The sequence below is a fragment of the Elgaria multicarinata genome, chromosome 10 (genome assembly GCF_023053635.1).
Source record: "Elgaria multicarinata webbii isolate HBS135686 ecotype San Diego chromosome 10, rElgMul1.1.pri, whole genome shotgun sequence".
Classification (NCBI taxonomy): Eukaryota; Metazoa; Chordata; class Lepidosauria; order Squamata; family Anguidae; genus Elgaria; species Elgaria multicarinata.
The window spans coordinates 63,641,990-63,659,048 of NC_086180.1; the positions used below are offsets into that span (position 1 = coordinate 63,641,990).

Sequence of the window (17,059 nt, forward strand, 5' to 3'; positions counted from 1 at the left end):
GTTATTTACCCTTGATTTAGATAGATCTCCGAAAGATTACAAGTACCCATTATATTTCCTGCACAAGAAGAGTTCCCTTGAGTGTTATGAGAAACATAATTCCTGCGTGCTTGTCACATACCAAAGAGTAGTTTTAAGTACACAAGTAGCCTCTTGTAAGTGCACGTTTATTCTTGTAGGTAGCCTTCTATGAGTATTTGTAATCTACAGTATTAGAACCAACCAAAATGTCACAAAATACTGACCAAGCTTTTGAGTTCTCCACAGTTCTTTCTCATGCAAAATATTAAGTAACAGGAGATGTCAAAGAAACAGTTGGCAACCAGATTTCAAATACTGTGTCACGCCGTCTCAAAGATATTAGATAGAGCTGAAAGAGGTGGTAGCGAAAAGAACAATTAGAATGATCAAGAGTTTGTGGTGCCTGCACCTTTAATAGTTTTGTGACAAGCAAAACTTATCAGGTGATGTTTAAACCATGTGTAATTTCTTGGATCTTGGAGGTGTTGTAGATCACAAGTTGAATATGAGCCAACAGTGTGATGTGGTGCTAAAAAAAAGCAAATGCTATTTTGGGCTGCACCTTCGAAATTGTGTGAGGTACTGGTTCCCCTCTATTTGGCACTGGCTAAGCCTCATCTTGAGTACTGCATCAAGTTCTGGGCACCACACTTCAAGAAGGATGCAGACAAGCTGGAGGGGGTTCAGAGGAGGGCAATGAGGATGATCAGGGGTCTGGAAACAAAGCCCTATAAGGAGAGACTGAAAGAAGGTTGCCATTTTCTCTCTTTGTCTGGCAACTCCTGCTGTGACATTCTAAGTCAGCGTTCTCCAACCTGGTGCCCTCCAGATGTATTGCACTGCAACTCCCAACATTTCTGAGGAGTGGCGATGAAGCCTGGGCTGTTGGAAGCTGAAGTCCAAAACATCTGGAAGGCTCCAGATTGGGTAATGCTGGTTGAGTGGTCCCCTTCAAGGCCCTAGAACCTGGAGATCATTGGGTAAGTCACTTAGCCTGTCCACTGAGGATATATGTCTGCTTTATTCCCCCAAATAATCGGCTTCCATCTCCTTCTGAGTAGGCCTTTCCCTTTTATATACTTCCCTGTGTAATTAAAAAAACCAGTATGTGGGATGAGAAATGTTAACTTCTGAATCTGTACAGACTGGAACACAAGTAGTTAAATTAAGAAACATATATTTATGGAACATCATTCGAAACAAGTAAGCAATTGATAAAAACAAGAAAAAGAAATAATAGATCTATCTGATTAACACAGCTGACTCCTGTTTTCAACAGGTATCTATCACTACCTTTTACCTCCTTGTGAAGTGGTGGCAAAGGACTAATTCCTTGGAAGTGGAGTTATTACCTTCTATCAACCGCTAAAGAAAAGACTCCAGTCAAGCTAACTGGACAACATAAAATTCAAAGGTGAACAGAAGAAGAGGCAAAACCTTCAGTGGAGGAAACTGACATCTTGTCTAACGTACAAGGGCTGTAGACACAAAATGGCCGACAGTCTCAGTGATAATTACTTGATATTTGGATAGAATTTATTATTCCTTTGTACTACCTGTTCCCTATAAGTTTATTTGTCAATAAGAATCCCAGAAGCTGCACACACACAATGCTCATAAAGACTTGGACTTAATTATAACTTTTCCCAGGAAGAAGAAAACAAACTTAATAGTCCCTTGACATTAATTGTATTGTCTAGGATTTGTATTACATGCCTGGTGTTCACACTTACCTTCTGCAGGATCAGTTACTATTTTGTATCAATGCAGAGTCAATTCTTTAACTAGCTGACTGACAAAAAAAACGTAACTATTCATAGTAAAATTTGAAGTGCTTCAGCAAGGGGCTCTTTCATCGAGCCTACACAGCTGAATTTCAGACAGAATAAGAGGACAAGGGGAAACGTGGCTTGTGATTGCATGTTTTCTTGGTTTGTTTGTTTGTTTATTTATTACACTTATATACTGCTCCCATAGCCAGGGCTCTCTGGGCAGTTTACAGAAATTCTAAAATTGAGATAAAAACAAGTATACAAAATTTAAAATTCTAAAACACAGAACATACACACATAAAGCATTAAAAACTGTTAAAAAACTAAACATGTGGGTGATTAAGATGCACCGCCATATGCCTGGGCAAAGAGGAAAGTCTTAACCTGGCGCTGGAAAGATAGCAGCGTTGGTGCCAGGCGAGCATCATCAGGGAGATCATTCCAAAGCCTGGGGGCCACCACCGAAAAGGCCCTATCCCTCGTTGTCAAACTCCGAGCTTCTCTCGGAGTAGGCACCCGGAGGAGGACCTTAGATGTTGAACCGTTAGATGCAGATCCCATAGTTGGATGGGATCAGGTCGCAATTGCCCTCTAACCAAGTTACCAAAAAAAAATGAGTAGAGAAACTTCATTCAGGAAATAAATGAAAGAAACTAGATTATCAGCCACCTTTCCATATCCTACATCAACCGACGCTACACGAGCCAGTGTGGTATAGTGGCTAAAGTTTCGGACTGGGAATCAGGAGATCAGGGTTCTAGTCCCCACTTAGCCATGGAATCTCTCTGGGTGACTTTGGGCTGGTCACAGACTCTCAGCCCAGCCTACCTCACAGGGTTGTTGTTGTGAGGATAAAATGGAGAGGAGGAGGATTATGTACCTGGGTTCCTTGGAGGAAAAAGGCGGGATATAAATGCAAAATAATAATAATAAGAAGAAGAAGAAGAAGGAGGAGGAGGAGGAGGAGGAGGAGGAGGAGGAGGCAGAGATAACCTGGAAATCACAATTCACACTAGATAAGGAACCAATTCAGGACAAATTAGCTAGTATTTTATAAGCCCCTTTCAGTCATTAGGCCCCATCTTCCACAAGTATGAGAATAAAGCTCTTCCCCTTGGATAGCTCCTTTAGAGTTCTGACTGGTTTTGACTGAAACCTGGAGCAGATTTATTGCCCCACTGACATCGGAGCCACCAGCCTCAATGGCATGCGGCAATGCATCTTGTGTTATTCTGATTCATTGCAGGTGGGAAGGAAAATCATAGTTGGAATGAAGCTCCCTGGCAGCAGAGGCTTACCTTTTCCCACCCCAATGAGACTGGTGTAGACTTTTTGCTTAGATTTTTTTTTAAAGTTCCCATTGGCACCTGTTTCTCAGAAACAAGTGGCCTTGTGGCTTAGAGTTGTGCATAAAATTTGGAGGACCAAAGCTGCTGCTACCATTTCTTCAATATCACTGCATTATTATTGTTTTTGAAAAAGGGGGTGTTGTGTAGTGGTTGTTCCAGCAATTTTTGTGAAAAGAATATTGCTCAAAAGGGATTTTAATGACGATATCGTTTGATCTCTCTTTAAGAAAAGCTCTTTTGATGGGTGAGGCAAAGGCATCTTCTTTACTAGGGGAGAGAGAAGCAATTTCACTAGAGCAGAAAAGACAAGCTAATTTAAAAGTTATGCTACTTTGTGCAAAGATTCTTTTTAGACATCGGAAGCTTTTACAGAAAATGGGGAACATAAAATAGTATATGAACAGTGTTCACTGTGCAAGCGTTGGACAAAATGTGCCTTTAAAGTATAGCAAGCATCTTATTAAAACCCCTACATCCTACACCACAATAGTATTGTCTTAACTTGTCAGCCATATAATGTTCAGCCTCCTTTTTAAAATCCATTTTAGACATTTTGGCTTGGATCCAAAGAACTGTGCAAGTCTAAAGAAGCTTTGAGCTTGTGTTCCTTGAATAACAGCCCCCCGTGATGCAAAGCTAGGTGGCCGTGTGTCCTTTTTTGCAGAGGACAATCCTCTATTTGAAGGCCTCCTCTAATTCAGCCTCCCACAACAGGTTGCCCTTAGACATGTTTTAGAGCACAGCTCCCACCATTGGCCATCCTAACTGGGGCCATCATGACTAAGAGTTGATCCAAAATATCTGGAAAGCACCAGGTTGGTGAAGGCTGCGGTATTAGTAGGGCTGTCCTATCCAATGCCAGTTTAAAGTTACCACAAGGACTGTTGCCCATCACCAGTTAGCACCTGAACAGCAGACTGAACAGGTGGGCACACAGGTCACCTGCTCACCGTTTTCTGCACTATGGTGAGATGTACTGTATCTTTACTGAAATTATCATTTCTAACTTAGCATATGCAAATACTATGCAAACACGTGTACTCTTTTATTTTATTTTTATTTATTTTATTTATTTAAGGATTTTTATGCCGCCATTCAGCCAAAAAGGGCTCTCACAGCAGCTTACAAAAGTATTTCTTGACAGCCCCTGCCTACAGGCTTACAATCTAAAAGACATGACACAAAAGGAAAGGGGATTGGGAGGGAGGAGGAGGAGGGGGAAAAGGAAAGCAAATTCAGGCACTACAATCTTAGTTGCAAAGTTCAGCAGTTACAGTTGACAGCAGGAGGGAGGGGGCTCTCAGCTGGAGCTGGACCCAGGCACGGTGGAGAGGTGCCTGGCTGCTGCTTCCTCCCTAACTGGTGGCCTCTGCAGGGACAGCTGGTAGCAGGAGGGAGGGGGCTCTCAGCTGGAGCTGGACCCAGGCACGGTGGAGAGGTGCCTGGCTGCTGCTTCCTCCCTCACTGGTGGCCTCTCCAGAGACAGTTGGTAGCAGGAGGGAGGGAGCTCTCAGCTGGAGCTGGACCCAGGCACGGTGGAGAGGTGCCTGGCTGCTGCTTCCTCCCTCACTGGTGGCCTCTGCAGAGACAGCTGGTAGCAGGAGGGAGGGGGCTCTCAGCTGGAGCTGGACCCAGGCATGGTGGAGAGGTGCCTGGCTGCTGCTTCCTCCCTCACTGGTGGCCTCTGCAGTGACAGTTGGTAGCAGGAGGGAGGGGGCTCTCAGCTGGAGCTGGACCCAGGCATGGTGGAGAGGTGCCTGGCTGCTGCTTCCTCCCTCACTGGTGGCCTCTGCAGAGACATTTTCCCTCTATTTGGAGGGGGGAGTGATTCATGCCATCTTTTTTGGTTATTCATACATGGCTACCATACTTGAAACTGAAGACAGGGCCAAAAGTACTGTCTGGTATGTTTTCCATTCAAAAGAAAGAGGTCAGAAATTCAACTTGGCATGCCCAATCCCAGAGCCGCTCTTTGTATCCCAGATGTAAACATTATACCAAATAATTAAAACATCATGCCTGGGTCTGGGTCCAGCTCCAGCTGAGAAACCCCTCCCTTCTGCTAACAACAGTCTCTACTGAGGCCATCAGAGAGGGAAAGGAAGCAGCACTTACCTACTCCGGGATCATCTCTGGGCATCTAAATAGAAGCATGATATCCTGGAAGGGAAGAGGGATGTCGTGCCCATCATGCCTGCCGTTTAAAAAACAGAACAAAACCAGGAGCTGGAGTGGAGAAGCAAAAAAGTAAAAACAAAAACAAAAAAAACCTGACCTTGCTTTCTCTCCCCCCACCCCCTGATGTCCCTGGACTCCCCCCAGCCCAGTTCCTTCCCTCTACTGACCCCTGCTACTCACGGGGAGGAGGGAAGAAGCTGGGACAGGCACCCACACTGCCTGTGGTCCTCGGGATCATCCTGGGACCGTGGGTAAAACTAGAATAACCAAGGTCTCGGTTATCCTGTGGAAATGGAGGGATTGTCACTGCCTGCTCCCAGGATGCACAGGGACAATCCAGGGATGATCCTGGGGGAAAAGGCAGGTGTAGAAAGGGCCTAACACTAACGGCTTCAGGATTAAGGCTCAGTCACCTATGCTCCCACTAAACTAAGGCACTGTGTTCCAAATCCAAAAGAGTGTGGTAATTAAAATGTGGAATGACTCCATTTCTTACAACCAAGCCATTTTCCTTTCAACCCAAATTGTGAGCCAGCATTTTGCTGTATCTCAGCTTTAAATTTGGTAGAGTCACTAGGGCCTAGATAAAATTGCTTCTGAAGTTCAGTCCAGTTCATAGGCTGCTTATTAGTTATCCCTTGGATAAAGCATTCAAGTGAAAGGGGAGGCAGCTCTAAAATGATGTGCAAGGTGAGCTGACCTCCCACAGGTAACCCCAATAACTACTGAAACTTCTGTAAAGAACAATTTCAGTGGTTTTTCAGATTTCCCATCTTGCTGAAACTTTTTTAGAAATTTTATTTTAATCATAACTCTTTAGAAGCACTCACTCTGCTCATTTCTGTCGACACACTCACCTTTGGGTAGAAGTTTGCTTCAGACTCTATTAAGTAAACATGGCTGAGTAAACCTGTAACCACAGATAAGAATCAGAAGTCTGTGGAAAGATTTTCTTTTTAAAAAAATACTGTCTCTGTGGAAATGGAACAGAATAATCAGAAAACCAGACCATAAAAACCTGAAGCGTCAATCCATCCATATTTTCTATGTAACACTGTTTTCTTGTTTAAGGGCAATTGATAACTGAATAGAACTGTGCAAGCAGTACAGAAAGGATTTGTGGAGTTTTTTAAAAAAAACCTTCACCAAAAATACCCGAGCAGACAAGCATCATAATAATGTTTCTCAAGAGACAATCTATACAATTTGGAAAATGTACATTCTATTTCAGTTTTGAGTGGACTAAAGTTGGTATTACTTTTAACCTGCATCACTGGCTTTTATTCTGTGTGCTGCTGCTGCTGCAGCTAATTTGGAAAAAAAAAGTATTTATATGCATTATGGTGTGTGACTTTTGCGTTTGTGGTGAATTGTTCTGAAAGTTCAAACTAATAGATCTGGCTTGCACATCATGGCAGCAATTCCTGGGTTATTCTACTCAATAATTGTGGGGATGAATGGAGCACATGAGCTTTTAGTTTCCACTTTTAATCAACAACCCAGGAATGCCCCCCTGGAAACCTGGAAACTCTGGGTTATTTATAGGTTAAACAACCCAGAGTTTAACCAACAACAAACCACGGGTAATTGTTGGGTTAATTAAAAGTAGAAATGATTAGTGCAGAGCTCATGCACTCTGTCTGTCCCCACAATTCCTGGTTTAAGCAATCCAGGAAATGCAACTGTGACATGCAAACCAGGCCATTGTATAGGATATTAAACAAACCAACCAAACTAGTTTACTGCAGTTCCTTTACGTATTTGATGTAAACTAATCCAGGTAGCCTGGTAGATGAGTAATACTGATGTAAGGATAACAATCTGAAACTGTCTTGATCTCATCCCGATGCTACCATGTAGCATTCTTGAGCCATGCCTCAGGTCCCAACATGGCCCATCTTGAATGCCATCCCAAGGCCCTCTTTTAAAAATAATTAATAGACCTAGACAGCCACCATCTTGGTTTCTAATAATGAATCAGGAGTTGAGTCAAGCTCCAGAACACTGTCAAGAAATACCATGGTCACTGGAAGATTGCCATTTTTGTCATGGCCGCTGTGATTTTTCTGCATAAGACTCTGTAAGTAAATTCAATTACTGGGACATTGTCAATAAAAAAAATATGGCTAACCCCACAAAAACACGTGTCACGTGCACATAATTCAAAGGGAGACAAGGTGAGAGATACAGAAAACAACTATAGAATCTCTTCTGGGTACACACCCTTTCTGCCTGGAAAAATGTCCATCGCCCAAACAGCATTCATAGACATTTTACCTCAGTAAAACATCTGAGGTATGATTTACCCCATTTTGAAGTGGAGTAGTTTGTTTCAGCAAAAGATATCTGCATCATGTTTGTGCGTTCACTGGAGAGGTTTCCAGAATTCATTCAGCTTACAAAAGACCACAAAGGGATGTAGAAAGCTGCCTTATACTAAGCAAACCAATAGCCCAGTATTGTTGACACTGACTGGCAGTGGCTCTCCAGGATTTCGGGTAGGATTCTTTCCTAGCCCTACCTGGAAATGCTGAAGATTGAACCTGGGACCTTCTGCGTGGAAACTATGTGCTCTACAACTGAGCTATGGCCTCTCCTTTAAATATCTCTTTTCTGTCCATGAGGCATATAGTGGATATGAACCACCTAGAAATTACCAGGACTGACTATTTCAGGGAATCAGTTACAGCAAGGGTGGAATATACTTGGTTGTTGGTTTTTTACTAATACCCTGAGACCTACCAGAGCTTGAGGCAAAAGACATTCACTTAGATTTTAAGAATTCTGGGCCAAGGGATGTGTTTTGAGTACTTGTCAAGGATAGATTTGGCACAGCCATGGGGCCTTCTAATTATTAGCTGACATTTAATTAGAAATAGAGCTTCTTGAGATGAGGAAGAGAATCATGTTTCCCTCCTGTCCCACAATAGGGATGAGCAGCTTCCTCTTCCTTCACACACTGAAAAAAGAGGACGTAAACAAAGTCTACGTAGCCCATTGAAGAAGGTATTTTTATCATGCTGCTTTCCCTGCACACAGCAGAAAATGGTAGCAGATTTCACTGTAGGTGGAAAAATCGGATTTTCCAGGAGCTTTTTTTTGTTTTTTGTTTTTTGTAATGGGAAAATGACCGAAGGAGCAGGAGGCATGTGGAAGGTGGACAGCGTCAGGAAAAGGAACTGTGTAACAAGCATGCTATAAAGCGCTTGTCTGATGATCCTCTTAGTCTGGAAGGGTTTGGGCCTATTCAGCCTTTGCAATATCAGAATCTGTGTGAGCTTATTTCTGTCGGTATTCTTATAGAGAGCTTCTTGTTTCCAAGGTGGAAGCCAGCAGGTGGATGGAGAATGAGGTGACTCCCACTGGCTCTGCTCTGAGAACACCGAAAGCTCATCTTAGCTAATCTTAGCAATGCTGAAACTCTCCCTGACATCACTAGAATGCAATAGAGCTCACAGCCCTTCCTCACAAAAATCCTCTCCTGGTTACCCCAAGCTTTCAGTAGGATAATTTAGGGCAGGGGTTCAGAACCTTCAGGGCTCCAAATCTGGCTTTCCGGGGCTTCCCAGAAGGGCCCATACCCTTCCTCCAACCATCAACCTTTGGTGGTTTCCTGCCTTCTAAAAGGTCAAAAAATATTTCTTATATTCCACCTTTCTTCCACCACAGAACTCAAAGTGACTGCATGTGGTTCCCAGGTGGTCTCCCCTTCAAGCATTGACAAGACCCAGACCTACTTAGCTTCAGCAAAGTGACTGACTCATGTGTGCCTTCAGACCATGCCCTGGAAAATGCTTCTCTTAGGGCTTAGTCACTGGCAGTGTGAGTTTTAAGCTAAAATGTGCTCACGTTTTAGTATTGTTGGCATTGCCCTCTTTTGCCTTCAACCCATCATTTAGAATGTGGCCTCCAAGAGCTTCTCCAAAATGCAATTTGGCTGTTGGGCTGGAAGAAGTTCTGCACCCCTGAATTAGGGTATGTGGGTGCCATTTTGTTACTGCTATTGTTAAAACATTTGGAGTCAGAAATCCTTGCTGATCTACTTCAAACCATCAATAGATCCATATCTACATTCTGCCTATGCCTAATTTACTGTACCAGTAAAACTTGACTCCTATAGTATTGTTCCTCAGCGTGTGTGTGTGTGTGTGAGTTTGTGTGCGTGCGTGCTTGTGTATCTTAAAAAGACAGAGAGGCAGTTGGAGAGAGCCCTGTGGGATTATGTCCAATCCTCTGCAGATGTAGTGAGTGGTTTATATTTGTGATATTAAATCGAGCCAATCTCGAAGACAGGCAGCTGTGAGAGAAAAGCTCTCAGCTCAGCTCACCTCTTTGCTGTAAGTTGTGAGTGAAGCTTTGTCAGCTCAGGAGGGTGAAGGCTGTGTAAATTGTTTTCCCTGAGAGAGGAGGGGAGGGAGACAGGTAGGAGCAAAGGGGATGGACAAAGTGATACCTACCGTATTAAAGAACTTTGATGTCCTATGCATGGTAATAATTGTCCTGAGTTAAGTTTTCCAAGAACAAGACAAAATCTTTGGAGCATATATCAACATAGTCGTGTTTGTCAAATGCCCCATGGGTGACAACATAAAATTATGTGGGGATGTACCTCTCTCTCTCTTTCTCTTTCTGCAGCTGTAAAAATACATCAGCACATAACTAATTAGAACAAAAGCACCACCTAGTGTCAACAGGATAAAAGGATGCTTGTGCAATATATATATATATATATATATATATATGTGTGTGTGTGTGTGTGTGTGTGTGTGTGTGTGTGTGTGTGTGTTCCCCAGCTGTGAATGAGCTCCCTAGAGAGCTTTGCCTGACACCTATGTTGTACTCATTTTATTTTCCCAGTATTTTAGTATTTTACCATCCTAGAGGGAATCTACACGTCGTTGTGAGGGCGCTTACATGCGCCCCCACAATGACTGTGTAGACCGAGAAAGAAGAGACAGAGGAAGAGGCGGCTGGGAAACCAGCCACGTCCTTGCCGCCGCCGGCGGCCTCCTGCTGCCGAGCTAAGAGCCACCCAGGTTGGAGAGCTCGGCGGAAGCGGAAGCTGAGCTCTCCGACCCGGGTGGCTCTTACCCCGGCAGCAGGAGGCCGGCAGGGAGGCAGCGGCCTCCTGCTGCCGGGGTAAGAGCCACCCGGGTCGGAGAGCTCGGCTTCCGCTTCCGCTTCGACTGAGCTCTCCGACCTGGGTGGCTTTTAGCCCAGCAGCAGGAGGCCGGCGGGGAGGCGGCGGCGGCAAGGATGCGGCCGGTTCCCCAGCCGCCTCTTCCTCTGTCTCTTCTTTCTTGGTCTACACAGTCATTGTGGGGGCGCATGTAAGCGCCCTCACAACGACGTGTAGATTCCCTCTGAGTCTTTTAATTCCGCTGTTTTAAAACTGTATTTTAAATCTCTGCATTGCAGCTCAGTTATATTTTAATTATACTTCTATACTGTGGTCTTATATTGCAGTTTTAATCTTCTATATTATATTGTATTGTGAATCTTATGTATTTAATTATTGTGAACTGCCCGGAGAGCTTCGGCTATTGCACAGCAACGAAATGAAATAAGTTATATATGCATACACACATGCCATTCTATTGTCACTTCATTAGCAATTTAGAAACACCACTAGCAAATAATGAACCAGGTTTATTCCTTACCATTTGGATCTATTATCCTTCTACAAGTTTTCCCTTAAGTTTTCCAAGATTTTATCCCGGCTGTGTTTTTATATTGTATTTTATATTATGCTTTTATACTGTTTTATATTTTGAATGGTTTTCACGATTTTAATTTTTGTAAACCGCCCAGGGAGCTTCAGCTATTGGGTGGTATAAAAATGCAATAAATAAATAAATAAAGTTTCATCTTATTTCTCCCAATGTCTGAGCAAACCTGCCGGCATTTTGAGGTTTACAAGGAAGGCTCTTACATTTATCTTTTACCCTGTGAGGCGTGTCTAAGGCAGCACATGATTTGGCCTTTTCGTCAGGAGAGCCATAGGTCAATGGTAGAGCACACACTTTGTGTGGTAAAGATCTCGGGTCGAAACCCCAGCATCTCCAGATAGCCCATTTCTGAAACCCTGAAGAGCAGCTACCAGTCAGTGTAGACAATACTGAGCTGGATGGACCAGTGGTCTGATTTGATATAAGGCAGCTTAATGTCTCTATTATCCATGCCCAGTTTATAGAATTCATTGCCCTCAGGAACCTCAGCAATTCTCGTTTCTGAATGGGTTCAACTGAGAGGTGAGACTGCTTTATTTGAACATGATATTTATGGTATTGTTACAATGAGAGAGAGAGAGAGAATATCTTTATGTGTGTATTTTTCTTTCCACCTGGTTTTATCTTTGAAAGATTCTGTTGATAATGGTACCTACAGAGAAATGCCTCTTATCTGTTACCTCCATTGTTAAATACTTTTGCAGAATGGACAAAAGGAATCTTAATATTTTGAAGATGAGAAGTAAGACAGGATACTTCTCAGAGTAATGAAAAAGCAAAGATCTACACAACACAATGCTTGTGCAAAAACAAAACTGTAGGGGATGTGTCAGAATGCACCAGTTGCTTAATCAATTTTTTCATTATTGTATTACCAGAGGCAAGGGACCTAAGGTCTTGCTCTCATCGTAAAATGTTCCATAGGAATCAGAATAATGGGGAAGGAAGCGTGCTTTGTTACTCTGTAGCTGTAGTCTGCTGCTGGTCCTACACTGAATAAAGATTTCCTTTATTTTCAAATACTCAACACTGACTCTTGGGGCTTTTTTGTGCATGATCATTTTTTCACACTTTCTTCACACTACTGATTTGTTGCATGGGATCTGACCATTTTCTATCATGCTCAATTTCATTTGTTGAAATAGCACATTTTACCAACAACACAATACGTATATTTATTAGGGCTGTGCATAGCACTCCCCAGACTCACCTCGAAGGCCATTTTGGAGCCTTTGAAACAGCCCCAATTCAACTTAGGTGCTTCAGGGGGTGCTTTGAGCTGAGATTTGCCCTCCCAAAGCAGGTCAGCCTTGTGGGTCCCTGGGTGCCAGCCATGTGACCAACACCCAGGAAAGCCATGAGCAAGGCCAACCAGGAGCCCATTGGACTTCTGACTCCCCACTCCCCCCCCCTCACCACCCAACCCAGAGGCATTGCTGCTGCCAGGACTTCCCTGAACACTCCTCCTCCTCCTGAGAACAAGGCCTTGATTTAAAGTTACTGCTGGGGCTGTCTGTTTTTAGTATATCTATGACCCCAAAGTATGGTGGCCATAAATGGCCATTTCCCGTTTATGGCCTCCGTAGTTTGCGGCCATGGATATACAAAACACAAAGCCCCAACATTAACTTTAAATTGTGGACTGGCTCTCAGGAGGAGAATGTGTTTCCATGTAAGTCTCAGTGGTGGTGGCAGGAGGCTGGGTAGGGTGGGAGGTAGAGGAATGTGAGTCCAGTGAGTCCAGTTGACTCACCTGGACTCATGGCCAGCCTTGCACCAGTTTTAGGGTGACCATATTTTGGAAACCAAAAAGGAGGACAACATGGCCGGCCCCCAAGGGGGCGTGTCCAGCACCAAGGGGGTGTGCCCACCCAAACATAGCCTTGGTCACATGTCTGATTTTACAGCACACATTTAAGACAAATCTGTTCTACATAACATCTTAATGTTAAAATCACTGAAATAAATAACAACTGAGAGATTCAATGTCATTTTGATTATGTGGATGCCTTGCCTCTGCTGAGCTCCAGGTACCCGACTGCCCACCAAATCTGCAACAGGAAAGGTGCCCTGCTTGCCCAAGACTTATTACCTAAAGACTGTAGATCCCCTTAATGCCAAGGGCTGAAACTGCTCAATGTGCAACACCCCAAAGAGGAGGTTTGACAACCTGAGTTTGAAGGATATGGCTCCAGCAGTTTTAAAACACAATAATTTTAAAACTTTGAACTTTTAACAAAATCCTAAAAAAAACAATGGATGAACAGATCTGATTCAAACTTGGCATGGCTAAATCTCTCCTTAAGAGCTATCATGATGCCAACTTTCTGCCCTTTATCTTTAAAAATGTCATTTGTAAAAAATAATTTTAAAACCTCAAACTTTTTAAAAAATCCTAAAACTCAATGGATGGACAGATCTGTTTCAAACTTGGCAAAGCAAAAGTCCTTGTTAAGAGCAATCATGGTGCCAAGTTTCATCTCTTTATCTTTAAAAATAACATTTTTTTAAAAAAATTAAATCCTCAAATTTTAAAAAATTCCTAAAACTCAATGGATGAACAGATCTGTTGCAAATTTGGTATGGCTAAAGCGCTACTAAAAGCTATCATGGTGCCAACTTTCAGCTCTTTATCTTTAAAAATGACAGTTTAAAAAAATAATAATTTTAAAACCTTAATTTTTAAAAAAATCCTAAAAAATCAATGGATGAACGGATCTGTTTCAAATTTGGTGTGGCTAAAGCTCTACCTAAATCCTATCATGGTGCAAAGTTTCATCTCTTTATCTTTAAAAATTACAATTTTAAAAATAATAATTTTTAAACCTATTTTTTTTAAAAAAAAAAACCTAAAAAATCAATGGATGAACGGATCTGTTTCAAATTTGGTATGACTGAAGCCCTTCCTAAGAGCTACCATCGTGCCAAGTTTCATGTCTTTATCTTAAAAATGATGGAGTTATAAGCATTTTTGTTAAGTCCCATTAGAGCTGCTCTTTGGAAATCCCCCTCCCAGATTTGTCATCAAAACCTCGGACAAATCCTGGCAGATCCGGATTTTTCCTGGGTGAGTGGGCAAGTGGGGGGGAAAGGCCCAGTACCACCCCGAATCAGCCCAAGGCTCCCCCAAGGGTTTTGTGCCAGTCTGCCACAGCCTCGGGGAATCTTGGGCTGACCCAGCACTGCTCTGGATTTGGTCCAAGGTGGGCCAAATCGGCCCACCTCATCTCAGATCCAGGAATTCAGCCTGGATATAGACCTATATTTTATTATTGAAAATACAATTCTTCACCAGGTACTTCCTATAAGACAACTTTGTAACAGATATTCCCCTCCTCTGACATCCACCTATGAATCTGCCCCCTTTTATTACCAGTGCAGAGAACACTGCCAGAAGGAGAAAGAGGAGATTCATTGCTTAGCAGTTTTCCCCCATGGAAGGTCTTTGAGGTTTATCTCAAAATTTAATAATCTGACTTTTTGTTGCATTTTTATTCTTTAGAGGACTTAGTGCATAGTAATTGTTTTTCCTTCATTCTGTAACTGCAGTTAATTAAAGAAAAAAGTATGCTAAATAATGCAATTGAGAGATACCAAGAAAAATGTACTTCCAGTTAGAAGTGAATCGTTTTTAAGTATCAAGGGCAAGCCAGGGAAAAATTGCAGCACCTCAGTGCTTTTCTACAAAAGGCATTTGTCATCACTCATGGTTCTTTAGACAACGTCGTGACCCTCCACTTTCACTTCTGTGTCTAACCACAACTTTAGGAGGCCTTTTTTAGAGCAGGGAAAATGCAGTATTTCATTGTAAAAGAGAACACGATTTCTTTTTGTGTGTTTGTGCTATTCTGCTATACCACAGTGCCACCTAGAGTGGGAAAGCAGGAAAGGAAATGTTCCTTGTGCAGTGCTCGGATCCCAGTTGTGCAGCAAAACTGAAAGTAAATTCAGCAGATTAACAGCCTCGGTAGGGGCTCGCAGGGCCCAGTTTGTGGGGACAGGCGGCAACGTCAGCAGTGCAAGCGCTCACAGAGTGAGTGTTCCCCAAACTCACCCACCACTATGTTTGAGGAATTTGATCTTTGCAAATTCTTATGTGAACTGAGTCAGAATACTTCTGATGTGAATTGATCCAGACTAATCCTTTGGATTTCACATTTCTCCAGATTTTGTTGTGCAGCGTTCAAATAAAAAACTGTATGAAACTGTGTTTTAAAAAATGGTATTTTAGACGGGAAATAATATTTAGAAATGCAGACTTGGGAGATAAAACATGTTTAGAAATGCAGCTTTTGTCATAAGAGACATGCAGTAGCTACTATTTAAATATGAATTTTCACACAGATTTAAAACCATAATAATAATAATAATAATAATAACAACAACAACAACAACAACAACAACAACAACAGATTGACACAGAAATGGGTCAGAACAGACTTTTTAATGGACACATGTGAAACTGACATGGAGACAGACAATAGACAGATCCATCCATCCCTAGTCATGGAATGTTTCTTAGAACTATGACATATTTTCTAGAATCCAGTCTAGATACTTAGCCACATCTGTGTAAACTCCTGGTTGTCCTGGGCGCGCACATCCTTCACCCCAGCTGGTAATACCAACCAAATACCAGGTATTCAGGTGTTTACAATGCAACGGTCCACCCGAATCTCCCTAGAGCAAGGAAAGGAAAAACTCATACAATCTCAATATGGGTAGATGAGGGTGCTGATCTTGAACAAGATATCTGAATTAACAACTGCAACTGAGTACAGGGCCGGTGCCAGGCTTTTTTGCACCCTAGGCAAGGTGACCTGCTTTCACCCCCTCCCACCCCACCGTATCCCCCACCACCCCAGGTAGGCAGAGCCAGGTTACCTGTCCCTCTCCCGAAGTCCTCCTGGCTTGGCGGGATGCTGCGGTGGGGGGGGCAGCTCCACTTCCTTCCGTTTCCCCCCCCCCCAGCTTGGTATCGGCTGGGAGGGCTCAGCCGAAACCAAGCCGGGACGCTGGGGGAGGGCAGTCAGATGGCTCCATGTTCTGACTTCCGGCGCACACCGGAAGTCAGAACATGGAGCTGTTCCTCCCCCCCCCCCCAGCGTCCCGGCTCGGCTTTGGCTGAGAGCACTCACCCAAAACCAAGCCAGGAAGCTGCGGGAGGGCAGTCAGACGGCTCCGCGTTCTGACTTCCGGCGCGTGCCAGAAGTCAGAATGTGGAGCCGTTCCTCCCCCCCGCCCCAGCGTCCCGGCTTGGCTTTGGCTGGGAGCGCTCAGCCGGGAGAGTGCAGTCAGACGGCTCCACGTTTTGACGTCTGGCTCACGCCGGAAGTCAGAACATGGAGCCGCCCGCCCCCACCCCCCAGTGTCCTGGGTTGACTTCGGCTGCTGGGCAGATGCCCAGCTGAAGCCAAGCCAGGGATGCTGGGGCAGGGCGGAAGGCTTCGGAACAGTGCTCCCGGAAGCTGCCCTCACTCGGCCAGAGCGGCTCTGGGAGTGGGAGGGCAACTTCCGGGCGCGCTGTTCGGCGCCCTTTTACCACTGTGGCGCTCTAGGCAGCTGCCTAACTGGCCTCTATGGAAGCAGCAGCCCTGACTGAGTATAATAATAAACATCATCAGAAACTTATTCAGTATCTGAATCCTGAGAGTCTCATGAATCTAACATCAATCCAAAGAAATCCTGATGCTATATTGGCACAATCTCTCTTATTGTCTCATTCTTCATGATTCTCACAGGATCAGGCTCTTGGATCTGAATGCTGGCCCTGGTACTGGATCCCAAACCTGCCACCTGTGCAGAGGTAGACACCTCTGCAGAAGTAGTCTGCTATCCCTTCCCACTGCTTCTCTGGGCTAATATTGTACAGCCTGACTGTGCCGAGCCAGACAGTGGAGGCGGATGGCTCCAATGTCAGTGGGGCAGTGAATCTGCTCTGTGTTCAGTCAGAACTAATCAAAACTCTAAGAGTTCTGACTGAAACACAGAGTGGATTCATCACCCCACT

At 43.8% G+C, this 17,059-nt stretch overlaps 1 protein-coding gene and 1 long non-coding RNA gene across 5 annotated transcripts in view; both read right to left on the bottom strand.

Moving 5' to 3' along the window:
• Window positions 1–2,203: 2,203 nt before the first annotated feature.
• LOC134404591 (uncharacterized) lies at window positions 2,204–10,135 on the bottom strand. The gene is made up of 3 exons (XR_010025889.1): window positions 6,178–10,135; window positions 5,258–5,336; window positions 2,204–2,384 (listed from the first exon to the last, which is right to left on the bottom strand). It is a non-coding gene; the product is annotated as an uncharacterized LOC134404591 (long non-coding RNA).
• A 5,348-nt stretch (window positions 10,136–15,483) lies between these two features.
• Window positions 15,484–17,059, bottom strand: part of LOC134404808 (plasma kallikrein-like) — a 36,491-nt gene continuing 34,915 nt past the window's right edge. For all 4 annotated transcript variants that reach the window (XM_063135718.1, XM_063135716.1, XM_063135715.1 and 1 more), the window contains one exon: window positions 15,484–15,729. In XM_063135718.1, coding sequence (XP_062991788.1) covers window positions 15,574–15,729 — 156 coding nt within the window. In that variant the 3' untranslated portion in view covers window positions 15,484–15,573. The remainder of the gene's footprint in view (window positions 15,730–17,059) is intronic.